The 25,648-nt window shown below is 39.8% G+C and overlaps 1 protein-coding gene across 21 annotated transcripts in view; it reads left to right on the forward strand.

Annotated features, from left to right (window-relative positions):
- The window catches only part of ANK2 (ankyrin 2), a 235,617-nt gene that overhangs the window by 61,478 nt on the left and 148,491 nt on the right, over window positions 1-25,648 (forward strand). For 5 of the 21 annotated variants that reach the window (XM_066996876.1, XM_066996877.1, XM_066996875.1 and 2 more), the window contains exon 1: window positions 13,327-13,594. The exons of 2 other annotated variants lie outside the window; for them this stretch is intronic. In XM_066996876.1, the coding sequence (XP_066852977.1) occupies window positions 13,460-13,594 (135 nt within the window). In that variant the 5' untranslated portion in view covers window positions 13,327-13,459. Of the gene's footprint in view, window positions 1-13,303; window positions 13,595-25,648 lie in introns of those variants that run through there. 14 more of the 21 variants (XM_066996878.1, XM_066996884.1, XM_066996881.1 and 11 more) reach the window with 6 other exon arrangements.

A 25,648-nucleotide genomic window follows, 5' to 3' on the forward strand; every position in this document is an offset into this window, starting at 1 on the left:
CAACAAGGAAAAAGCACAAATTGAAACATCCCACGCAGACAGAAATGTTGACGCCTCGCTGCTTGCAAAAGGACTGAGGATGCTTGACCATTGGTTGAAGAGGCTGTGGGTTGTAAAAAAGGTGGCTGGCAGAAGTGCCCAGGGCTTTCCTCCCTTGATTTTTGTCCTTCAGAGTCCTTCAGTGAAAGAGGGAGCCTGACCAGGGAAAAACTGATCCTCTTGAAATCCAAAGGCAAAGATCATATTGACTTCAGTGGGTGTTGGAGCAGGCTTGCAGAGAATGGATAAGAATAGCCAAATATTCTTAATCAGACAGCTGCTTCCCATGTGTGTGGTGTTGATATCCTCCCATAAATGAGTCATCTTTGCAGTAATAAAAAAAAAGGCTTTTATTTGTCACTCTGAATGCAGTAAGACTTTTCAAAAGTCTCACATAGGCTCTGAGGTCTTTGACATCATATTAATTTCCTGGCAAATGTTGGCCACTTGAATTATTTTATGATACAAAACCAGTTTCTCTATTAGAATATCATTGCATAATATATATACTTACCAGGGCTTTTTTTGGCCGTTGATTAGCATGCCATATAAAATACTGTTGTATTTTTTTTCCATGTTATTTTTACTCATTCTGATTGCAAAATGCAATTCAAGTGGGAATTGTAGTCTTACAGATAAGGCTGTGGATGAAGACTGGGGCTCTGGGGCTTTGTCAGTGGACCTCCTCCATGACCTCAGGTCTGAACCTGGCTAAAGGTTGCCTTCCATGTATGTAAAATGGAAATAATTGTACTTAACTCTGCTTTGCAATACAGTTAATACTTTTCAAAATTCGTAGAAATAATCAGACTTACAGTTTCACTTTGTTGGTGTTGATGTAAATTATTATACTACTGGTTTATATTCAGTTATGTCTCAAATATGGCACATATTTTGCTTTTGCTCTGAGGGATTATCTGGATTTAGTTCCTGAAGGCACCCATCTCGTAGGAAAGTTCAGTGCAATGTTCCATAAAACAGGGAGCATCTATAGGTGGGATGGGAATGTTGGCACCTCTTCCTATTTCTTTTGAATTTATTGTAATCTCAGGTAGCAGGGAATACTATAAAGCAGAATGCCAACCTAATTCTTCACCGATACAATACAGGCTAATGATCAATGAATGATATTGTTTCTGTGGATAAGCACTTAATTAAGTGCATAGGACTTCTGTGCTGAGGGTAGCTGTATGAAAACACACTGCCCTCTGAAAGGAAGGGTAGCAGAAGTCAGTTCCAGATAAATTGGAATCTATTTCTGACCCTGCCTATTAACAACTGCACTTACCTAATTGGAAACATATTCTTTTTTCATCGCATGTAATTGAAATTTTATGTCTCTCTGTCCCATTTGGCATTATGAAGATGCTGGCAGGGAAGAAAGCTGGAGATCCAATGTTAAAAGAACGCGTTGGCAAGGGAGTGGTTTGTGGAGGCTTGTGACCTATTTTCCATCTTGTAATTGCCTCTGGGCCAAATTTTGGTGCTCGTCCATCAAGCCCAAATAAATGAGCTGTGAGAGTGATAGAACGGGGCTGGTACTACAGATGTGAAAAGGCGCTCTGACGTGGAAGAGGGCTGGATGTTACGAGCAGCGTGGAGCACAGTTGCTTGGTCCAAATTCTGCTGCCTTCCTGGCTCCATCCCCTCGCACACTGGGGTCCTGGGACTTCGTTCGGGACAGGGGGACAGAGCCTGGGGAATGTCCATTGCTGAGCATTTCCCTCATTCCCGGAGAAGCCGTAGGATATATAGGACAAGTCAGGAACATAATTTATTTGGTGATGATGGCGTATTATAGTTATAAGGTAAAACAGAATTTAAAATGCTACTAGCACTTTCCTTGACATGTTTTTCAAATTGAAAGAAAGTACAGGCTTTGTGAAGGGTCATTTTATATTTTTTTCTGTTTCTTGCTGGCAGTAATTTTTTTTTCTTTTCTTTCTGTTTGCTTTTTGTTAATTTTAGTTGACATTAATAGAGCTTACTAGCATCTAATAGTAGTTTTATCTTATTTGATGAAACTGTAAACCAGCCATGACTCTGTAAGGACTGCACTGTAAGGGTAGCACAGATTTTTTAATATTTATCTTAGGATCTGCAACCTCAGTTTGAACCGATATAACGCCAATAAATTTGAAAAACAAATATGCTGACTTACAAGACAAGTTCAGATTTGAAGGCACCTCACTCAAAGTAACGCACTTGATTTATGTGTGTCCAAGATCAGAATTTGACTTTGGTTCAGTTATTCTCCCGTTGACAAATACTTTAAATCCTAATGTTTAGTCATGCTTAAGGTTGAATCCAGCCAAAGAAGAGCAATTAGCATTTGATGTGAGAAGCTACCAGTGGGAAACAAGCAAACCAAAAACCTAAATGTAGGCTGCAAAGGATGTACTGTTCCAGTTAATTAGGCTCGATTAGTTATCTCTGGCAAATCTGGAAAATACTATTATATTCAGATATTATGCATTGACTTTCAATAAGAGTGATTTCCTCTTAAATTCATGCAACCCAATTCCCATTAAATCTACTTAAAAGATTTATATACGGGCTTGGTTCTAACCTTTTGTATAGAAGTAGTTTAATAGTTTAGGTCATATCTTCCCCAGCAGGGCTGTGCCATTAGTGCCATTAATTTCTTTCTGGTTGGCACCTTGGCTGCTTTGTTAGGGCCATGTTTTTGTGCACGGTCACTCTTCTTCATATCATCATTGAATTTCTATGAGTGTGTCTTTAGCTATATACAGCTGACCCAACGTTTTTGGCTAGGTAATTACCTGAATTTATTAAGAAGTACAATACAGACATCTGAAAAATATTAATGTCTTTCCAGATGCTCTTATTGTTGTTGTTATTTTGAAGGAAAAGTACAAAGCTCCTCATTGAATAAGCATTATGTGGGGAAGAGGAGGAAGAAATAGAAATACTTTGTACCATGTTGTTTCACTTACAGTAGTTGTGGTCCTGGAAGTCATTGTCTGCCGTGCAGGCAACCCAAGTGTTCATCTTCCTTCGAAATCCAAAATAATCTGTCATGAGAATAAAATAAAACTGTTCCCCTTGAGAACAAAGCACAGACTAGAAGGCGTTGTCTATACACTGGCCAGCGCATATCAAGCCCTTTGAATTTCCCGGGCCCTTTGCATCTTAGCAGGCAGTTGGTTGCCTGAAAGGCGAGGGACAACTGGTGCAACTGCTCTTAAGCATTGGATGTGGTGGAGGGCATCTGTGATTACTCAAGGTGTTTGTAAATACACTTTTCCCAAAATTGCAGTGTTGGGTTTAGAGAGAATCCATTTCTTGTTTGGATCTTTTCAGGAAGAAAAGGCTCTGCGTTCCTCCACTGAGTTTTACAGGTTCTGTGCCGTCCAGATGAGGATTTGTTGTCAGATATTAGGATCTCCAGAGATATTAGAGAGCGGCTAACTCATGCTTTTAATACACCTCACAAACCCGTACGTCAAAGGCTATTACTTTTTTGTAGCAGGGCAATCCCTAGAGAGGAACAACTCTGTAAGTACGTTATATGGGGTACATAGTAAAATGTACCTGTTCCATAGCATCCTTTATAGAGGCTGACCCCAGCTAACCAGCGGGGCGCTGCGTTGCCCTACAAGAGGCTTCCAGTCCCTGCCCCGCCATGGCAAACGTAGGCTCACTTGCTCTGGGCTCTTCTAAAGCCTTGAAATATTCCTGAACTAATATGTACTTGGTTGACTCTTTCTTATGTGTTTATTTCTCTTTTTTACAAAACTTTGGCTATTTTGCCTCGTGTTTATTAGTCACTGTATGTGCACTGTTAATATCGTGCATATCACAGCGTCGTGAGTTATGAACGGCAAATGAATAAGGTTTTATGGCATTCTTACAACTTCTCTGGAAATAAATGTCTCACTTCTGTCATTGTGCTTTTTTCAGTTCTCTTTAATTTATAGACATGTTGCAGTTTTTAATAGGCCTGAGAGACAACAGTACACAAAACTTTGCCTTTTTCTTTCGTCAGTTGCTCATAATCTCTATTTTTCATGTATCCGTAATTCAGAATAGCCACAGAATTTCTTTGATGAGGGCTTGGTTACAGATGATACCTTTGTCAGTATGACCTTTGGTGTTTATATTAATTGCATGGAAGCTTTTATTTTTTTTCCCCTGGGTAGCACATCTAACTAGCTGATAAACTCTGTGAAGATGTTGTTTCGGTCATAAGATCTCTAACTGTATATTTAAAACTGGGTATAGTTGCAATAATGAGAATTTCTTCAGTTACATAGTGTACTCACTTGCTTTTCATGCCATTTTGTCCCTTGTTTGGATGATTTATATAACTATAAGGCACAAATTGTTGTTTGCATGCAGAAACCAAAATCCTTTATTATACTCTGTTAAAATGCTTTTGATTGCTTTTGGAAGATTGTCATCTCTTATTTATCATCCAACACAAGCCACTTCAGTGTGGGGAAAGAAAAAGTGTTAGTATTTGAGAACTTGGTTTTATATCACTCCTATCTGTTTGTTTACAAGTGAAGAGTATAGCATATAACTTTTCATTTCATGACTCACTCTTTCTTCAAGGATTGGGAAAAAACAAGCCTTTTAGAGTTTTTTCCTCTGCACGGAAACCTTGTCAACTTGTTAGAGCCAGAGACATCTGCTCAGTAATGCCAGGTTCTGTTTTGTTACTTCAGGTGTAGCAGCTAGTGGTGTGGTTGGTTGAGCAGGGATAAATAACCCTGGCTATAATATCACAGAATAGAAAATTACATTTCCTTATGGTTGTAGTTTAACTAAATGTAAATCCATTTTGCACAGCCAGGTTGTTTTCAGCATTGATACAGATATATTCAATTTTCAAAATGTGTTTATATTTATATATATATATATATAAAAATATATATATTTTATATATATATATTATATATATATATAAGTATGTATTGATTTGTATTAATGTCTGAATGTTGGGGAGGATTAGGTTTAGTTTTCTTTCAGTAGCACTAGACACTCGTTTTCTGATTTTTAGTTTAACCGTAAAGACATATTTACTAGAACAAATAATTTAGTATTCAAGATGAAAGTATTTTTATACCAGATGTGCCAGATCTATGTAAAGGGTCCTGAGACAATAGGCAGGCACAGGATGCAAAATAAAGAAAAAAAAACAAATAAATGAACTAGCGGTATGTACGTTAAGAACGTATCATTATATACATCAGCAACCTCTAATTACTATGGGAGAGTAAAAGCTTGAATCAAGGGTACAATACTAACCAAAAATATACAATTCTTTGTTGATTTCCCTAAGAATAGGCCTTTTTTTTTTTTAAGGCAAATACAGAAACGGAAAAAAACCTACTGCATATAAATTATATCTGATACTCTTCCCTGTTTTGTACCTAAGCTGGTAGGTGACACTGAAGCTTGTGTTTCTGCACTCTTGTTTGTGATTTCCTGGAGCAGTTCTTAGATATTGAATCTTCAGCCTGCCTCTTTCTCTTGCCATAATGTGTGTCCAGACAGTCATCTTCTTTGAGACAGGAGGATGCTTTTCTACTCAGTAATTTCAAGCAATTTTTAGAAATAATTATTTTACACAGACACAATTAAAATTCATATTAATATTGAAATAAATTGTGGGTCTTTTTAAGCGTTTTAAAATATAAACTGATTTTCCCAGTTCTGCGCAAGGTCTGATAAGATCATATAACTTCCAGTTACTAGCTATGACATTTTGAATATGTTAGGCTCCAAGTAGACTTCATCATCCTGCCTAGGACAGAGCTCCAGGGAAGGCAATAAGTTAGCCACAGAACATTCTTCTCTTTGAAGCTTCAGTGCAAAAACATTCAAAGCTTGTGATAATGTAACTTTTAAAGGAGGAAAAAAACCCAACACCCAACCTTCTACTTTAAAACAGTGTTGTTATTTTCAGTACAATACCATGTTTAATATGAGGAAATTTATCATCACCTGCACTTCTTTATGTTTCAGATACAGTACTCTATGATATTTAATACAAGTGCAGCATTTCTTAGTGTTTTCACTATTTTTCTTCCATGCACGTTAATTAGATTTTTAACAAAATATTAAATCTGAGACCAAACCAGTTACTCTGTTTCATATTGCTGTTTTGCTCCGTCATTCTACAGTTGATTAATCTCTCGCTTCCCGTTAGTAGTGTTGCAGATACTACCGCTGCATAAACAAAATATAGAAGGACAATTGGCATTTGGACAGAAGAGTGCTTAGACTTGAATAAATGCTGGGCAGTAGCCTGAAGAAAGTTCATTTAAATGAATGTGACCAAATGGTAAGATCTTATGGAAAGGAAGAATTATGTATTTAATACTGTTACCATTCATTCCTCATTGAATTGGTGGATTCCTTTGAACTACAGTAAAATGAAAGTTACGTTGTGGAAAGCTAATATGTATGTTATATTTAAAGGTGTATATGTATATATGAGAAGTTATCTTTTATAGAATATATGTTCCCCTTGCCACCTTATTTTACATGAAGATATGAAACTTTTGTCTGTGGAAGTTGTAGAAATTTTGCAAAAAGTCAAAGAGAAGTGAGAAGCACGTAGGGAAGGAGGGCCAGCGTGATATTACTGTCCCTAAAACAAGGGGAGTAACCGTACGGTGCCGTCAGGGGGAGGCGATGGGGCGGTACAGCAGTCTGTATGGGACTGTTTCTCTGCACTCTGCATTTCAGTACGAAGACTTAAGAGACTGGGATTTTCAGAGTCAGCAGTGATCCCCTGCTGATGCATTCAGCAGAGCAGATAGGGCGATTATCTTTAGAGAAGAGGATTGAGGCCTTACTTGGATATTCCAAATTCTGAATGAGATAGCTTGACGAAATCCTACAGGATGGCTTACGGCAGAATTAGTATCCCAGCTGTGTTAAGGAACAAAAATTAGAGCTAATCGAGGGCCAGATATTTGGTTTAGATCTAGACCGAACTGCCTGAGACAAGCAGGCACCACTTAGCGCTTACTGCCACGTAGATCAGCAAGTTCTCAAAAAACGTTTCACTGTTGTTGAGGGGAAAAAAAAGCAATTAGATGCACAAGAAATGGTGATTGAAAACAGTTCCTTATGCCTGCAGAACAGGGGTGGCAAGGATGCAAGGCCACGGAAGAGCAGAGTCGTGCGGGTGAGCCGACGCCAGGCAGGTTTTCCTTGCCCCGTTCACGGTCACGCTCCCGTTCAGGCCCTGAGCTGCCCGTGCAGCCCCACAGGTTCTGCTGCCCTTGCTTGGGAAGACGATGCCCGGCAGCTTAAATAGGTTCAGATCGTTCATTTGATTTCTTTTTATCTTCCTGTGCCACAGCCCTCGCCCACACACTCCCGTAACATGGCCGGTGTCGGGACGGCGTAGCAGTGACTGCCAAAGAAGCGGGCCCCGCGCTTTTTGGCCACGCTGACGGAGGTGAGGCAGGGCCTGGGCCACCGGGTAGCTTCACACACGTATAAATGCCACAGTAATGTTAACTTCTGCACTTGCGTACACTCTAGCCGGTGTTTCAAAGGGTTTATCAGACAGCTTGTTTGAATGTGAATTGCTCGTACCTTAGTTTTTGTTTTGAAATTTTTCCCTGTGTTTTATCTGTGGCCTGCTACAGGCTCAGGTGGCTTCTCTTTGGAGGATGGTCCCTGACAATTCACCAGGGAGCCATAAATATCTCAGAATAGCAGGCACTGTATAACCTTTTAAAAATGTTATTATTGGATAGTTTATATACTTTGTTTTAAAGCTTCCTATGAACGAAATGATCTTTTTCCACTGGTGTCAGACACCTGCGGCCCTTCAGGGCCTGAAGGACAGGTTATCTGTGCCCACCTTCCACGGGGAGGCAAAGACATATGGTGCTACTCAGATTAAGAGTTCTCTTTGTCGCTGGCTGGAGAGGATTGTTATGCTTAAAGTGTTGAATGATTCACCATCTAAAGCATAGCAAAATGATTTGGCCTCTTCAAAATGGCTCAGAACAGATTTCTGCAATTGATCGGACTCCAATTATTTAAGCTGAAAAGGATTTGCTGCAAGGGCTTCTGTAGTAGACAACTGCCTTTTTATACAGACTACCTGGCTTTCAGGAATTATTCGTGGTGCCCTGTGTGACCGACATACAGTAAATAGCAGAAGAAAGAAAAGGCTGAATCTCTGGGAGAACAACAATAGTATCATTATCATTGTAAAATACAGAGCAGCATAAATGATATAAAGTCATAAATCATCAGAGTTTATAATCCACACAAACTCAACATCTGACCCGAAATAATTTCCAGAACAAGTGAGCCATGTACTACTCTGCCTTCTTATTGAAGAATCCCTAAGAGGGAAATTTGGGGATTTACGTCACTAACAGTATATATGTTGTGATTTGTTGTGATGCTCAGGATGAACTCTCTCTTTTTCTCCATTTTACCATCTTGTCATTTATTCTGCAAGATAATGTCTTTTTTAATTAATCTTCCAAGACATAAGCTTTGCCGTTCCCGGACTGGTGAGTGGTACCCATAAAACTAAGTCTCCATCTGGAGATTAGATTACAGCCTTGGTTTCACTGCTTCTCACTCATTAGTCTTGGAGCTCTTAGTTGAGGTTTTGCAAGTAGCAGCAAATCAGTGGTTTTGTGTTGCACTGTTTTTCCTGATGGCCGGTAGCAAGACAGTCACGGTGTAGAGATGCGTCTATTTATCTCAAGGATCTTCGGAAAACAGAAACTGATGGCAGAAGCAATACCGTAATTAAGAGAGTAAGCTCTTGTTGATGATGATGTTATAATTGCTATATGCCTATTTTTATTCTTGGCTACATTATGAAGCATAAAATAAATACAATATGATAAAAGTGCAGCATTACATATACAAAAACATTTCTTTCCATATTGTTTTTTCATTAACGTACATCTTTTTGATGGTTCCTCATTTTTTTTCACTTAGTGTTTTATATGGTGTCATGCAATGCTATCTATATTTATCTTTGGATTTTGGTTTCCATTTTTAATTTACAGGGCTTTGCAAGTGTTTTACTTGTATACTACATGCTTTGAGTAGGTTCAGTATTTTTAGATACGACAAACTTCAAATAAACCCGACTATGTGAGCGGTCACAGATGCATGATGGTGTTTGCTGGCATTTGAGGTAGCGATTGTTTTGTCAGAAGTTGTCTGATGCTAACATTTAAACTAAGCTAGGTACAAATCTGAGAAAAATACCTATGAAATATATGATGCTGTTCTGAACGGGCATTATATGATGTGTTAGACTGCCCTTCTGTAAAGAAAAATAAAAGTGAGGCTGTTCTGGTCAGGTTTAGCAATGAACATCTTTACTGAACTCTCTGTAATTTTATCTTCACCTGCATCTCTTTCAGGTGTCTTGGATAGGAAAGCTGTGTAAGTAGTACAAAATACAGCAAATTACGACTCTTGAAAATTTACTTAATGGCTGTTTACGTGAGACTGGAAGGTACATTTTGCTGCACTTGATGCAAAAGATCTCACAGGATGAAACTTCGAGAAGTCTGCTGCGGGCTTTGTGTGTGGTTTTGTGCACTGGCTTTGTGTAGCTGAAAAGTTGATAGATGTAACTGCTGCAGGCTTAGAGGGAGTTCAAGTGCTGAAACCAGAACGTTTCCCAAAGCCTATAGCATTATTTGAAATAGAGAAGGCAGCTCATAGGACTCTGTATGTGTTTCTATATTTTTAGCAGCTGGCCGTTACACTAGTAATGGTCTTTACCGAGGATTTTGAACTCGCTGAGCTGCATTGTCTTGGTGAAGTCCGATCGCTTTTTTGTATTATTTGAGTGGTACACAAATGCAAATGTTGCAGGGAGAAAATTCCCAAAGGAGGTTGGATTCTCTGCAGAACAATAGCTAATGAAAGCGTTGCAACGAGCCCCCATGCCACGTAAGGATGACGCGAAGAGAAGAATTAGCCTTATGGCTGTCTGGTAGCTCCAGGCAAACTGAGAGCTGCTCTTTCCTAACTTGAATATGCCAATGTATAATTGAGTTCATGTCATACCTATTTGCCCAGTCATGTTAAATCCTGTATTTTTTGCATTGTCCCAATGTTTTCCGGTCTTTGAGGTAGTACTTTATCAGCTGACAATGATGTAGTTTATTGAACAAGAACAAAGCAAGTTGGATGTGTGGATAACTAGGATCTGAATTAAGGAGGCAAGGGAGTGGGAAGAATGGGGTTTCTGACAGGAGAATTTCCAGAATATTCCTCTTAAAATGAAAAATGTGAATATTGACACATTAACGCTGCCACTCTGCAAGGCTAACTTTGGAGAAAATGTGCCGAAATGAACGAACCAGCTCACACTCCCCACAAGTACTGTGGCAAACGCACAAACTGGAAGTGAAGCACAGCATGATTTTTTTTCCACAAAATTTTTTACAAGTTTTACAATTACAAGGCATAAACTGAAGCAAAAAGGCTGTTTCCTGGACTATTGACTTGTTACCACATTTCTCCTGTAGCATCAGCGTGCTGGGGGACAAGAGGGATTGCATCCCCGTCAGCTGCTTGCTATCCTAGCGTGAACACTTAAGTGTGGTATACAGATGCTGTGCCCTGTTTCTTACCAGGCACTTTAAAGCGTTTGTGAAGGTTTTTTAGTTAAGGGTTGGCATTTAGCTTCTGGAGCTCTTGTTGCAAAGAGGTTTGACGCGCTGCTGAGGAGCAGAGGGTGTATTATAGCATGACAAAGTAAGTGGATTCAGTGAGTAACCTACAAGAGGTTCCTAAAAAAGTTCAGTTCCCCTGTGAAGACATGCAGTGCCGTTGGCTTCAGAGCAGTGCTGGCAGCGTAACACAGTGCAGGCTCAGGCATTTCTGTACGGAGGGGAGGACTAAGAAGCTTGTGTGTGAGTTTCATGCTTGAAAAGCGTGCCTTTGTGTTTTGGTTGCTTCGCTGCTGCTGCCTGATCTGATAGACTTGCAGCCCAAACAACAGCAAAAAAGAGCACAAGAGCTTGCAAAGATCTTGCAGCGTGTTCCTCCGCAAAGTCTAGGAGTCCTACATCATAAGACATATACTTTGAATGTTATGGCCTAACTAAGTTTGGCAAAACATGAAAATGTTTGCTTTCTGAGTAATTTGCCCTAATGACTTTGAACTGTTTCGACAAACAACAGTAATATTGTTAGAAGTCTCTGGCAGAAGGCTTATCCACTGCTCTCCATCAGATGTCCACACAGATTGGGGCTTTCTGCATGCATTATTTCAAAGGAATGCGAGCTACTCTGTTTTTGCCACCCTTTTCCCTTCAGCTGATGCTTTGTTTCACCCTCTTCTCTGTTTTCTAGTAAGTTCATTTCACATTAAATTGACTGCTCTATCCAAGGATTTTTAGTTCTGGTTTATGTTGGAACCGTAGTTTTATGAACTTTGGTCGAGTCAAGCTTTTGGAGCATCCTTTTATTTTTATAGTCACATGAAGAGGTTAGGACAGTATTTATACCTTACTGTCACAAGGTAAGCATGTGGAAGAATTGAAGAAAACAAGGAAGAACACGTGTATGGTAATTGTGGGTCAGCTAGCCTCACGTGAAAATTTCCTGAACATCTTTGGTGTCGATTAGAAGCGGTCAGTGGTTTCAGCATCGTGGGAACTGCAGTGCGGTTGTGATGGTTGGGGCCGCTGGCATTCCCACTGCAGCAAATTCATATCCGGACTGCCCATAGCTAAGAAGTAATGTGTGCACATATTATATTTGATTATTATAATTTTAACATGAGCTGAGGCCTTTGTTTGTCCTTTAGTCATTTTATATTTGAAGTTCGGGCTGTTTGAATGTAAGATTTAACATTCTCTCGCTTGTATTTGCCAGTTGCTGACAAAAATGGCATTACTGGGGACTCTTTGTAGTTCAGGTTTTATTCAGTTCTACATAAATATGTAATCACATAACTGAAAGTGACAATGGTTTCAGCTACTTTGTGCATGCATCTCTCCAGTGTGTGCGCTCAAACTCGTAACACGCGGTAGTGCCCAGGGCTTTTCAGAGGAGCTAATGTTCCCATCCTGGAGCATTCATCAGTCAAGGAGAAATTACAGAGCCGTTTCAAATCTACCTCATGGTAATTAACACAGAAGAGAACGCTATACAGATCAACAAGCCTTGAAAGGGGGTCGGGGAGAGCTCTCTCTGTAACTGGCACTGCTGTGAAGGGTAACTGGTGGAAATCAATGGGGTGGCAGGGACACCTGACTGCTGTGCATTGCAATATCTGCAATAGTTTGAAACTCCGTCGAGAAAAATTTTGGCTAGGTGTTACAATCCTTTGAGGATCGTGCTGTTTCTAAGGAATGTGGGGCTTAATTTTTCCAATCCATGCCCAGCTCCACTCATGGGTTGGATGTGTAATTGCAATATACTCTTACTCGATGGGTCTCCATTACCTACAGACAGGCAGTCTGTTACCTCCAGCTGTTCAGGAAGCATCTTAAAAATGCTAATTATTTCTCAGATTTTTTTAATTTTAATTCTGCAGTAGGCCTCGTGTGGGATAATGGGTGGATTCCAAACACAATCCTCAAAATGATTTTTGTCCTCCTGGGTACAATCATGATAACTAACTCAAACCTAGAGGGAATGTCCTTATTCTCTCTCTCTCTCTCTCTCTCTCTCTCTTTCTCTCTTTTCCCCTTCTAATTGGTATTCTAGCTTAAAAAAGGCTTAAAACAAAACAACAAATGATCAGAACAAGATCAGACATGATCCAGGCAAGAGCTAGAGTGAACAAGCATTGTCCTTTTTGGAAAAATTTGAGCTCGTCTGAAATCAAACCCAGGGGTTGTATCAATTCAAAGCAAGCTCAGCGTGGTTAGTATCCACGTGAACATGAAATACCAAATGAATCACTGGAAAAAATGCTCATGAAGTCTCTGTACTCAGACATTTCATCTTGTTTTGTGAGTATCAAATAGATGCAACTTGAATTAATCATCTTTTTGAGTTAGAAACTCAGAAGGCATTAGCAACGTTCCGAAATTTAGTGCTTTATGTAAACACAGCGAGGCCGAGAGCAGTAGGAAAAAATCAAAACATTCAAAGGCATGCAACTGGGTAATTCAATAACCCTCACATGTAGAGGCATTTCGCACAGTGGGACTTTAACTTTACATGCGGGCTGTATGCTGGAAGGCAGTCCCCCCCACCCCAGCCCAACTCCATTTACATGCATAGCTGGCCTGGTAGGTGTAAAAATAGCCGGCAGCGCCTGAATTGGAAATGGTCACTGACTGCTGCCTGCAGTCGCTGCTGGGGTTTCGGGTTCTCCGTGCCGACGGTACTCCCGCGCCCTCGGCTGTCCCGCGGGAGCGCTGGGCACCCTCTGCGGCGCGAGGGCAGCCCCGCTTGGAGGAGGGGACGGGGAACTGCTATGGGCAATGCACCCCTCTGCCAGTCGTGTCACTCGGATAAGGGCGTGAGAGCGCCGGGGAACTTACAGGACTTGGATAAAACCCCGGATTATTATGGATGCAACAGTGAAGAAAGTAAAGACCCCCAAGCCCTGGTAAGTCTCGGCTGAGGACAGCAGGAATCAAAGGGGAAAATTAAGATCACGGTTGAGGATGTTAGATTTGAAAAGGGTTTCTTTGCTCAGCCTGGGCCTTGCTTGATAGCTCGCAATATTCAGTAATCTGCTAGAGGGGTCTGTGTTTAAGCTTCATTTCATTACTGTGACTGTAATTAACAAGCAGCTGTCACTAAGCTGTGCAGTAGCTTGAAAGCATTGTCAGCCACCAAAAGGCTTAGGTACATGGAGAGACTGCCGTTAGGGAACCAGGTCCTTCAAATGAATGGGTGTAATCAGCTATCCTAGTGTAACACTGCTGCTGTAAATGATCCTACATCGATCGTACTCAGAACAGGACTCAGTAACTCTCTCTTTCTTTCTTTCTTTTTTTTTTTTTTTTTAAATCTGTTGTCTCTCCGGTACGTTACATTATTTGCTGTGGTTGCAGCAGAGACGGAGCCCCACAGGTATTTATGCAGAGGAGGGCTGCAGTGAGCAGGACCAGGCACACGAAGGGGATACATTGACAACAGTTTGCAAGACTGGGGTTAGGCATGCCATAAGTGATAACAGCCGTAATGTCAGCATTTGCTCTGCAAACCAGAAGAAAATCACTTAGATGAATATTTGTATAATGTCTGTGGCAAAATAAGTGCTCCCTTTTTTTTATCTTTTTTCCCCCCTCTGCTTGGGAAATTCATTTATAAAGTGGTTATTTTGATCAAAATTGGCGATAAAAGGGGGTAGTGTCGAAAATTCTGGCAGAACAAGAATATCAGAAAACCTTTAATATTGGTGCAGCCAAATTTTATCTTCTCCCATATTGATCTAAAATAAAACCGTCCTCAGGTATTCAATATGGAGGACTTGTTGGAACTGCAGTAGTGCGTTATAGGAACTGTAGTTCAGGTTAGGTGTACAGCTCAGGAGATAAGGGGAAACCTCTCGCAAGAAGTGCTGCTCTGTCCCAGAATACACGTTTGTGGGCTGAGCAGTTTTGGGTTGAATTAACAACTGAGCTCCAGCAGTCATGGTGGGAAGCATGCAGTCAGGAGGAGGGGCAATGGGAGCTCAGCACTTCCCTGTGTGATGGGAGGCATCGCTGAATATGTAGATTTTATGTTATTTTGGTTTGGATGGGCATTGTAGTATTTCCCTTAAGGTGAGTGGCCTGAGGCTGTTAGGCAGCGTATGGAGGCTCCCTGTGATAAGAAATGCACAAATAAGCAAACTCTGAAACAGTTCTCCCTCCCTCTTTGAATTTACAGTCACCAGGCTGTCCTTCAGGATAAGGTCAGCTCTTTGAGGAGGCAGGAGCGAGCCAAATCCAGCAGCATGTGATTTTTTTTTTGGATACTTCTCAGTTCAGCCTTCAGAGCTTTTCATAGCAGGCAGAGATCAGGCACTTTGATAATGGCTTCAGTACATTTCATCATAAGGGCCTGGCTTTGTTTGCCTCTGGTGAGGACTGATTGAGTTGCTCCGGATTCAGTTACACTCCTTTGGGGGACTGCAAAGGAGAATTGCTTTATTTCACTAAGAGGGTGTACAGTACCTCAGTATATTTATTTTTATGATTCCTTATAAAAATGGTTAAAAAAAGGTCTGTAGATTAGAGATACCAATCAAGCTGTCTTCTGAAGGGAGAAATCGTACATTGCCGTTTCCCAAGCAGGAATGTCATATCCAGCACAGTGCTTTGTTAGCTCAGGGCTTCCTCTGCTTTTGTGGGGCTGTGGCCATGCACGCTGTCCTGGTCTCCTCTGAAGGGCAGTGCCACCTCAAGCTGAGCAGGAAGACTCTAGTATCAAATACGAGGTTCAGAATAATTCAGCTGGTACTCAGCCAGTTCACGTGGCAGAATTACAGTGCATAATCTAATCTTTTCTCAACTAAGATCAAAATACAGTCTGCTGCTTCAGACCCATCTTGCTGGGGAAGTCAGGAACATGTTTGCTTGACTATCCTGAATTGACTATATGGTGCTAAGTAACTCTCAAGTGGGGAGTCAAATGCTGATACTGAGTTCAGCTTTGAGGTAACAGCAACATGTAAAAACCACCACAACCAACAAGGCCGCACCTTGGGTGCTGTGTGCAGTTTCGGGCCCCTCACTACAAGAAGGGCATCGAGGCCCTGTAGTGTGTCCAGAGCAGGGCGCCAAAGCTGGGGAAGGGCCTGGGACACAAGTCCTGTGAGGAGCGGCTGAGGGAGCTGGGGGTGTTTAGTCTGGAGAAGAGGAGGCTCAGGGCAGGCCTTATTGCTCTCTGCAGCTGCCTGAAAGGAAGGTGTGGGGAGCCGGGGGTCGGCCTCTTCTCGCAGGTAGCTAGTGATAGCGCAAGAGGGAATGGCCTCAAGTTGCGCCAGGGGAAGTTCAGGCTGGAAATTAAGAGACGTTTTTTCTCAGAAAGAGCAGTCGGGCATTGAACGGGTTGCCCAGGGAGGTGGTGGAGTAGGACTCATGATCCAGACTCTTGCACTGTAACTACAGCGTGTGGAACTGAAGCCAGAAAGTTTTAAGGTGTTAAGCAGGTCAGAAGAGGGAGTTACAGATTTCCGAACTGGGGGCTTTCCAGGCAGTGGGAAATGCAGCCACAGAGCTATTCCTTCTACCTTTTTTAGACTCTTAACATTCATGTGGAATGAACATGTTCTTGTTGTTGTTATTATTATTATTATTATTAAATATAATTTGATATTATAGGTAGCCTGTATGACCTGCTTGAATGAGCGATGTAACTTTCATACAGGTGAAGTCAGGTGAAACTGGTTCTTTTCTCTGCTGCCCTGAGCTGGATTATTTGAAATTTGGCCCCAGGATTACAGGAGTTTTGTTTCACAGGTACAGCTACGGTAGGAATTAAGGGGAAACAATGACTAATTAATATCATAGTCAATGTACACCCAGCAAATGTCCCAGTTAAGGAAGAGAAAGGTTTTGTCTGCTTTACGTAAGCTTCTGGTGTAATTCCCAGTTGATTGGGAATTACCTAATAATGTGGAGAGACAAAAAGGAAACTGTCCATGCTGGGTACTGGGCTATTTAAAAAATCTACTAAAGGAAACCTTGCCTCCCCCACCTCCTTCCCCTCAGTGGATAGAGGGACAGAGCTAACAATTCTTCATTTACTACTTCAGTGTCTGTTTTACCTTTCTGTACAGTAAGGTGTTTAATAGGAGTCTTGCTGGCAGAACTGGCACGGAGTTAGAAACTGCTGCCTTTCAGTAACACCCATTTTGTTTGCAGCTATTTTAGTCCATCTCAGAGGAACATGAAATCATTTTTTCTGTTTGTGGTACCAGTAAATTTGAATCAATGGCCAATCGGTTAATGGTGTTTAGGTAAGTAAAGCTGTCTGATTCATTAGCACTGATGGTGTTAGTACATTTCTTTTTTTAGAAAATGTCCCTTCGGAGATAAGACAAGGGATAGAAAAGGATGAAAAATTAATGATAGTGACAGAATTCTTTGTCAGCAGTCTGTCATAAACTTTGTTTGCAGGCTAGATTTTTGTTAAACCAAGTTAAAAACGAATTTCTGTTAGGTATGTTTGGAATGGCATCCTGATTCTTTCTAGAGGTGTTCTCACATCATTACTTCTCTATTTAGGGACATCATTAGTAATGGAAACTTGCCACAGAAACCATGTAAATGTCTGCCAAGTTCTGAAGTTGTTCCAAACACCTCAAAATCTCAATACACGGTGTCCAGGTGATCCTAAATATTATTGCTTGCTTTAATACTATTCCATTCATTTAGCAGAAATCTTGGTTCCATATCAGTATTTAAGAGACTTCAGTAAGTGCGAGTGTCATACAGGAGACATTAGAATGATCCTGTGGTTCATTTGTGAACATACCATAATCCTTGTTGTTTCTGGAAATGACAAAATGATACTTTCATTCAAGTTTATTAAACCCAAGTCTTTTTTTTTTTTTTTTTACTTTTTTTCTTTGTTCTTTCTCTTTTTTCTTTTTTAATCCAGACTGTGTTTTCCAGATGCTTTTGAGATTCTATTTTTACATTCCTCCTGATCAGTGTAACTTAGACTTGCACACATTGTTTCCAAGCTGGGATTTATACCAAAATGTTTGTTTTTAAGGACATGACTAAGCCCAGTGGGACATCAGGGATAACACGTGCCTGAAGTTCAGCTAGTACTGAAGTGCTGTTCTAGATTAGGACCCTGTTATTGATGTTGCTTTATACTTTAAAATGAGTATGGATTAAAATAACATATCATTTCAAATACAGTAATTTGAAGGAAACTCCAGCTGGGTAAAAAAGACTTCTATTCTTTTTCATAGAAAACTGTGCAGTTTTGCCTCAGTTCTCACAAATCCTTCATTGAAATAGTAAAAGTCAGCTGGCAGTGGGTCCAGTATGTCAAATTAACGAACGTTGTGGGAGGACTCCTACAGATGTCTGTGGCAGTTAAGTGTCATAAAGGGTTTATAGAAGACATTTGCTTCTTGGCTCAAGGAAGGGTTGATTTTGCATTAGTTTTCTCTTCCTCTTTTGCTGCTGCTGTTTCTAATATTGGCCCAAACTCAAGAAAACAGTTAAGCATGTATCCATCCTTTAGCAAAGAACTTGTTTAATTTGAGATCTATTGGACCTAAAGATGTGTTAAAAAATAAGCTAAGTCTGAAGCATGATTTGCTGAATGTAGTCCTTTATTCTTCCCCTGGTTAAACAAGCCCAAACTGATTAAACATTTGTACATTCCAGTGGAAAGAAAAGAATGGCTGGAAAAAAGGTATTCTGCAAATGCTGGAATTTCAAAAAGGAGTTTGCAAAGGAATTGAAGGCGTTTCTGTGTAACGACGAACGTAAAATGAAAGTCATCCCTTAAAATAATTGGGAATTCTCCCATCAATATGGGAATAATGGCATTATAACACAATTGTAATTTTATAATGGATGTGCATTGTAATGCATTCCTTGACTGGGTTTTATTTTCTTAGCTTCTTCTTTGCAGCAGCTCTTTCCACATCCGATGATACCAGTGAAATTCATTTCTCAAGGACAGTCTAAGTCTTGAATATCGTTACACATTATATCTTCTTTTGGCTGCAGCCTCTTTGTCTCTTGTCTGGCTGCAGCCATAAGAAAGCTTTTACCATTATGTATAATAGATGCAATAACATTAATCTTCCCACCTACTTTGGCACTGTATAGTCTTGGCTCCTACGTGTCCTGTAGCAGGTCTAATGAGACAGTACTCACCTTGAGGAGCACAGGAGTGAAAGGGCCACCTGTGAATCCCATCACCTCTAGCACAGCCACCTGTACTGGGCAATTGGTTTCTTAGTTTAAATATGTGCAAACTTGTTTTTGATTTGAAATCAATGAATGTTTTAATCCGAGGTTGTATATAGTGTATAGCACAAAGGCTTTTTCTTTACTTGCGGCTATTTCACTGTCTTGTTATTACGCAGCACCTTTTGCTATAAGTAGCAATAGTCTTTTTTGCAAAGTTTGGGCCCGTGTACGTGCTGTGTGCAATGCTACGGGGAGGGCAGCTCTAGCCACGGGGCCAGCTCAGTGCCAGCGAGAGTCATGCCATCTTCTCCATCTCCTTCATAACTTTCCAGGATTAATTGGTTTAAATATTCAAACTGCCTGAAATTATTCATGTGCATATGTACTTAAAAGAATATTTATATTTTCCCAATTTATAACCATCACCACCAACCTAGACAGATAAGTAAATGTGGTATTTATTACATGTACTTAGACCCCTGGGATTAAAATAATCATTTTTTTGATGTTGTTAGCAATATCTTGATAGAGGATATTTGGCTTGCTAGTGATCTTTTGTCTCTGAAGGCTTGTCTTCCTGTTTGTACTTCATTGTTCCTATGATTCATTTTCTCTCTCTGAAAAAGAAAATTATCAGGTTACTTTATTGTAAGGTCAATTGTATCTTTTTTCTGGGCAAGAGGACAGTTTAGCTTCTGAAAGAGACATATGTGTTTAGTTAAGACTGTCATTTTAGATCTGTGGGCTTTTTAGTTCAGTGGTTTATTAACAAACTCTACACAAGCAAAGGTACGTAGCAAGATGAATTAGATCTAAAGTACTTTTACACGCTTGAATGGGAAAAGCTATGTTTTTTTTTGTTAAATTGTTATAAGGAAATAGGGCATGTTCATCCAGAAATTGAGATACTGTAATATCTTTAAGACCTGACATTTAATCTATCTTCCTTCATGTCTTTCCGCAAAATAACAGAAGGAAAACATACTTAGCAAAGGAAGTGGCCTTGAAAGTAAAGCACAATTGTATTTCTTTTCTTTCAGATGATGAACATTACTTTGTTAAAAGCTGGGGAAAGTATGTTTCCACTACTGTTATTATCTCATTAAAAACATTTACGAATTACCAAAAAGATTTACAAATGCCATTGCAAGTGCAAGACTTAGCTCATGTTTTAGCATAAGTATCAGAACTGCAGTCTGAAACTCTGTTGTGATGGTTTAGTAAAAGAAAAGAGAAGAAAAGAAAAAGCCTTTGTAGCCTTGCAGTCATAGCTGCATCTTAGGCTTGTAATTCACAAAATCACCGCTGTTCTACTGCGATGTCCTTCGGATGGCAGCAGCACTTTCAGGCCAATATAAAAAAAAAATAAATCAGGGTGCAAAAGATGAAATATGAGTAGCTGGCAAGGTTTACAGAAAGCATTTCCTGAGAAAAAAACATTCCTTTTCAAGTCCTATCTTTTTACATTTGGATGCTAGTATGGAAAAAGCGACCGTACTGGCAAAAGATACGTATGTGACAAATGAGTTGGGTCATGGTAACACCTCATCTGTGTTGCTTTGTGGAGTTGCACCCAATTAAACCGTGGCTGGTTTGAGCAGATGGTTGCTGAAATCCGAGAATAACCAAGCCAATTGGGAAAAAATTTAGTGGTTGCCTCAAGGGTACAAGCAGAAATTGAAGCTCATAATAAAAAAAATAATGGAATGTGTTCACATTGCTGTCATTTTTATTTCCTTGTGTCTTTTAAGTACTGAATAACATCAAGAAGCCACAAAAGTCTGAGTTTAGGTGACACAACTTTCCGTCTGTGGTGGGCTGACTTCTCAACCCCAGGCGTTACCTGAATATATTAACATGATGAGTCACCAGTCAATTAAGAGCTTTTTAATGAAGAAAAAAGAGTTAACAAGCCTTCAGCATTTTACTAATTATAGAAACAGCTGTTGAACAAACACCTCCTCACTGTTCTGGAGTTTGTAAATGGCATCAACAGTCAGATAAACCTGAAGATTGATGCATTGACTAATTCTGTTTTAATGCTGGTTTTATGTACAACAATAATAGAGGGTTCAATTTAACGTGGACGTTTTTATAACTACTAGTGGTTTGAACGTCTTGATTTATATAATGCATGCAAGTTAAAATCAGTTTTTGCAGGGCCGGACTCTTCAAAAATTATGGCTGGTTAAATTTTCTCCATAAAATCAAAGTAGAATGTCACAGAGTGCATGCTTGAAAGGTAAGTTTAAAAGGGTTTTTCATTTTCAGATACACACTTCGACACGTACAAAACTTACACAAATCAGAAATGCTAAATTAAGGTGTAAAGCTATTATTTGTTTACTTTGCACCAGTTTTGACTTCTGTTTTTCATGTCATTCAATTAATAAATGTTCAATAGGTTTTGTTGCTTGACTGTTCTAGCATGGAGATGTTTGTGGTTATGGATAGGCATTGGTTCATTCTCCTTATTTGGAGAAAACAAAAATAAAAGCCAACCTTCCGGAATAATTTTGCTGTAGAAATGATTTCCAAGGACTATTTGGATGGTTTGAATAATGCTATCATGAAAGCAGTTTTCAGTTACAGAAAACTGAAGGCTCCTATGCCCCAATCTTTTCTTGTTAAGCACGAAACTGTTTTTTACCAGGAAATCTGAATATATTGAGAAATACCTAGGAGTTCGATACAGCATATGACTTCAACACTATGCACCATGATTTATTTTTACACATATCTATAAAATGCATTTGAGAAGCAGGCGCATGGTATGTGCTGTAAGTGATGTGGTATGCTGAGCCAGGAATGGCAACCAGAGTGAGGACAGAGGACCCAGAAGGGAAGGTTTCTGGCTATTTGAATATAAAACACTGATTTCCATATGAGTTTTAATTACTCAGACTCTCTGAGACATGTTTCAAATTCAGGCAATATTCTGGCATTGCAATTAGCGTGAAAGAAGTTGGATCCACAGCATTTTTAAATCAGATAATGTGCATTCTGTCCCTTCTCTCTTACATTTTTATATGTAATGTCTGACAGCTAGCTACTTATAGACAACACTTTTGCTTTCTCCTTTGAGAATACCTAAGGTTACGATGACTTTCTGCATTATAGCTTATTTGTTTGTAGTGTTCTGGAAAATTCTCATTTCTGGCTGAAGATAATTTATCCTCAGTCAAAAGTTAACAAAGAAGGAAAGGTTGGACCTGGTGCTTAGGGACATGGTTTAGTGGGTGACATTGGTAGCAGGGTGATGGTTGGACCAGGTGATCTTGAAGGTCTTTTCCAACCCTAATGAGTCTGTGATTCTAAGGTTAACTTAAAAGATAGTCATTAAAGACTTGTAGTACTCTCTCACTGCAGTTGTATTGGAACATTGCTTTTTGTTGTTTGGCCGGTTTTGTTATTTCTTTTTAACAATGTCTATTGACCTAGTCTGTCAGCAATATTTGGTATCTGTAGAGCTGCAAATAAATAGCCCAGATTCAGTCTTGGTTTCTGTGAAAAGAAATTTCTCTATGTGCCCTTCAGAAGTTAATGTTAGCTACTGTTAATGGCGCATTTTTACCGTATAGCTTAGGTGTCTCAAAAAAGTACATTAAAAAAGCTTGCTACTTCAGCCAGGTTGTGGCTTTGTTCCATAGTATAAAATACCAGGTAAGTATTATTCAGCCCTCTGTACCTTGTTCTAATAGCATGTTAATAACATAGTGATTAAACTGCAGTTTTAGTGGCCCCATGTAAACAAAGTGGTCCCTAACTCGAATGATCTGAACCCCAAGGGATATGCCGAGATGCCAGCTGAGACTTTGCAAATCAGTGTGTTAATATCTGAATTTCCCAGATCGCCAGCTTCGCATGTTCAGGGGCTTGCTGGTAGCTGCTTACCACATACTTTTGTTCTGTAATCTTTTCCTTATTAGTAGAGTGCTTGCTTCTGCGTATGACTTGCATATAGGTGTATAACTCCTAAAAATCTCAGAGGTGTGTACACAGGGAGAGATGATGTGTTAAATATCATAGGATGCAATGGATTCTGGCACCGTGTTTTAATTTTCTTTCTTGTAAGGAAGTATTTTTGAAAGACAGTTTGTTGGCAGTTTGTCTTCACCAGCCAACAAGCTAATGAAGACCAGTATTCCAGCTTCTGTGCCACAGAAATGCATCATGAATTCAAGCAAAAATCTGCATTTACGGAAACAAAATATTTCATGAGATTACTGAATTAATTGGAAAAGTCCACAGATCACAAATCATGGGTTCCTAGTATGGTAAAACTATAGAAAACTGCTGCTGCTGACTACTGAGACAATTTTCTCAAAATGGATTTGAATTTGTGATGTGCCAAAGTGAGTAAATTGCTGAGAGCGCAGTCCTGACAAAAATGCTTTTTGAAGACCTTGATAGCACAGGGAAAAGGAGAAACTGCCAATGACCTACTGAAAAATCAGAGCTGACAACCAGACCAGGAAAGAAAATAGAGATATGAGTTACTCCTAACTTGTAGGATTTCCAAGCTTTAAAACACAGTGTTGAACCTTTGGATGCTCCTTCAGCTGTCAGCACTCACTGATATTTGTGCATGAATTTGTATGTGAAGCAGCTGAACTGCTGCTTCGTGTCATTTAGTTGTGTGTTCAAGTTTGATTTAAATAAGAACATCATTTTTGTATGGAATAACATGACACCCTAGACGATGATGGCTACCCTAGGACACCCTAGACGATCTGAGACACTGTGGTGGAAATGTCATGCAAGACAGGCTGTAAAAATGCCAGGCATGATGAGCTCGCTTGCTTCCTCTGTGCCATAGCTTGATGTTTTCCATTGATTTCTAATACCTTTGCTTGTTCAAGAAATAAAAAAGAGAAGAGACCTTCTTTGTCATTTGATACAGTCTTCACTGACCGTCATACTCCTGACTGTTAAGTATTTGGCTCTGCGTAAGCACGTGGTGATGTTTTAGGCATCAGTCATGTTGGGTGTGTTGTCAGTTGCTTTGCTTACACTTTTCATGAGAGCCTGTGAGGACCTTTTGAAATAGGATAGGCAGGACTATAAAGAGAACAGTCACAATTATATTCATCTAATATGATATCAGTACGCGTTACCTTGAGAAAGTATATTTAAAAAGAAAAAAAAGATAATGTGGTTTGGTATTTCCGAAGGCACCTACAAGGAGCATCAAGATCTCGTGTTTCACTGGGATTTTAGCAATCTTATTGCTCTTCTCTCCACTGTTAAGCACTATTATTTCACAACGAGAACATACACAGCAAGAGATGCTTCTTATAAAAGTTCCTGCGCAGGGGGTTAATCTTGTACAACTAATTCGTAATAATTCTTCACATAGACAAGAAGTGTATGTTCTGCATTTTGATCAACACTCGGGTGTAGGCAATGAATCCTGAAGTGATGTGCATTGCAGTAATTTTGAGATGACAAAAGTATGCATCAAGGAAATGAGAATCTACTTTGAAAGTGCCGTTTGGATCTTCTTAGGCAGGAACAAATGAAATATATTAATATGGTCCTAGCTGCCATCTGAGCTTCTAGCAATAATTGGGAGCTTAAGGTTAAGTAACATGCCTTTCATGTTACTCTGGGAAAGAAAAACAAGCTCTGATGTATTTATCTGTAATAAAAAAGAAGTTGTAAATGTTTGTAGTGTCATTCTCCCTTAACAACCTTTAATAGTATAAAAACAGACAATTTCAGGTTTGGCATGTTAATTTGTTGTAGTAAAGTATGATTAAAAATGGGACAAAAGGTAAAATGTGTGTCCTATTTAGGGCAAAGATGCGTTTCCCATTGATATCAGGAGTGTCAGAATTTATCTCATGTGCTCTGGTATTTGATCGTGGTTAACATTTTTACCAACGTAGTTGGTTTTTCAAAGACATTTAAATTTCGAAATACAATTTTGTATTTGTGTGTGTATGTGCGCGTACACAACATAGGAGATGGTGCGGTGCTAATAGTTATTCTTCAGCCTTAAATGGGATTTCCTTCAAGAGCCTGTTGAAATACGCTCCTATGTCAAGCTTCATCGAAATGCTTGATTGACTCCAGCCTGAAGCTGCAAGAGGTTTCTGTCAATGTGAATTCCTGTGCTACCTTTCTCTTCACCCCGCTGCGTGTTTAGGAGGACGGTCTGTTTTCTTAACGGTAAAAGATGTGGAAAATGTGCTGAAGTTTGCTGAAAGGAATTTAAAAGGAAATATTTTTGTCTTGGCATGTAGCGCAGTTGTAAAAAAGAATCATTTCGTGACATCCATCTGTTGCAGATTAAAATAGGTTGGAATCAGTGGCTGTGAAGTGAGTTCATGCAGTGCGATAAGCAGGGCAACCAAAATACATGCACTGGAACGGATCGGGTGACCAAAAGAAATTGCTTTGTCGATCAGTATTAATAAGCTGATACTGGGAGGCTTTCAGGGTATTCTCAGGATGCAAAAGAGCGATTTTCCTTCTGGCAGGGAGGTGAAGTAGACAAGGCACCTCTAACCACGTCCCCACTGAGCAGCCTTGCCCGCCTTCTCAAACCCACTCCTACTGTTTACTTACTTGAAGTATGAAAGCCTCTATGTCTCTATGTGCATTCCCAAATGCTTATTCTGTTCAAATATCACCTCTGTTGCACAACTTCTTGTTCTCCTGGAATCAGCAGTTGCATTGATAGCCAATTCACCTGCATGTGGGTTTGCACGTGGGTGAACACTGACGTGCGTGCTGAGTTCAGATAGCCAGTGCGATTTTGTGGCATTGTGGTACACAAA

This window comes from Anser cygnoides, chromosome 4, assembly GCF_040182565.1.
Source record: "Anser cygnoides isolate HZ-2024a breed goose chromosome 4, Taihu_goose_T2T_genome, whole genome shotgun sequence".
NCBI lineage: Eukaryota > Metazoa > Chordata > Aves > Anseriformes > Anatidae > Anser > Anser cygnoides.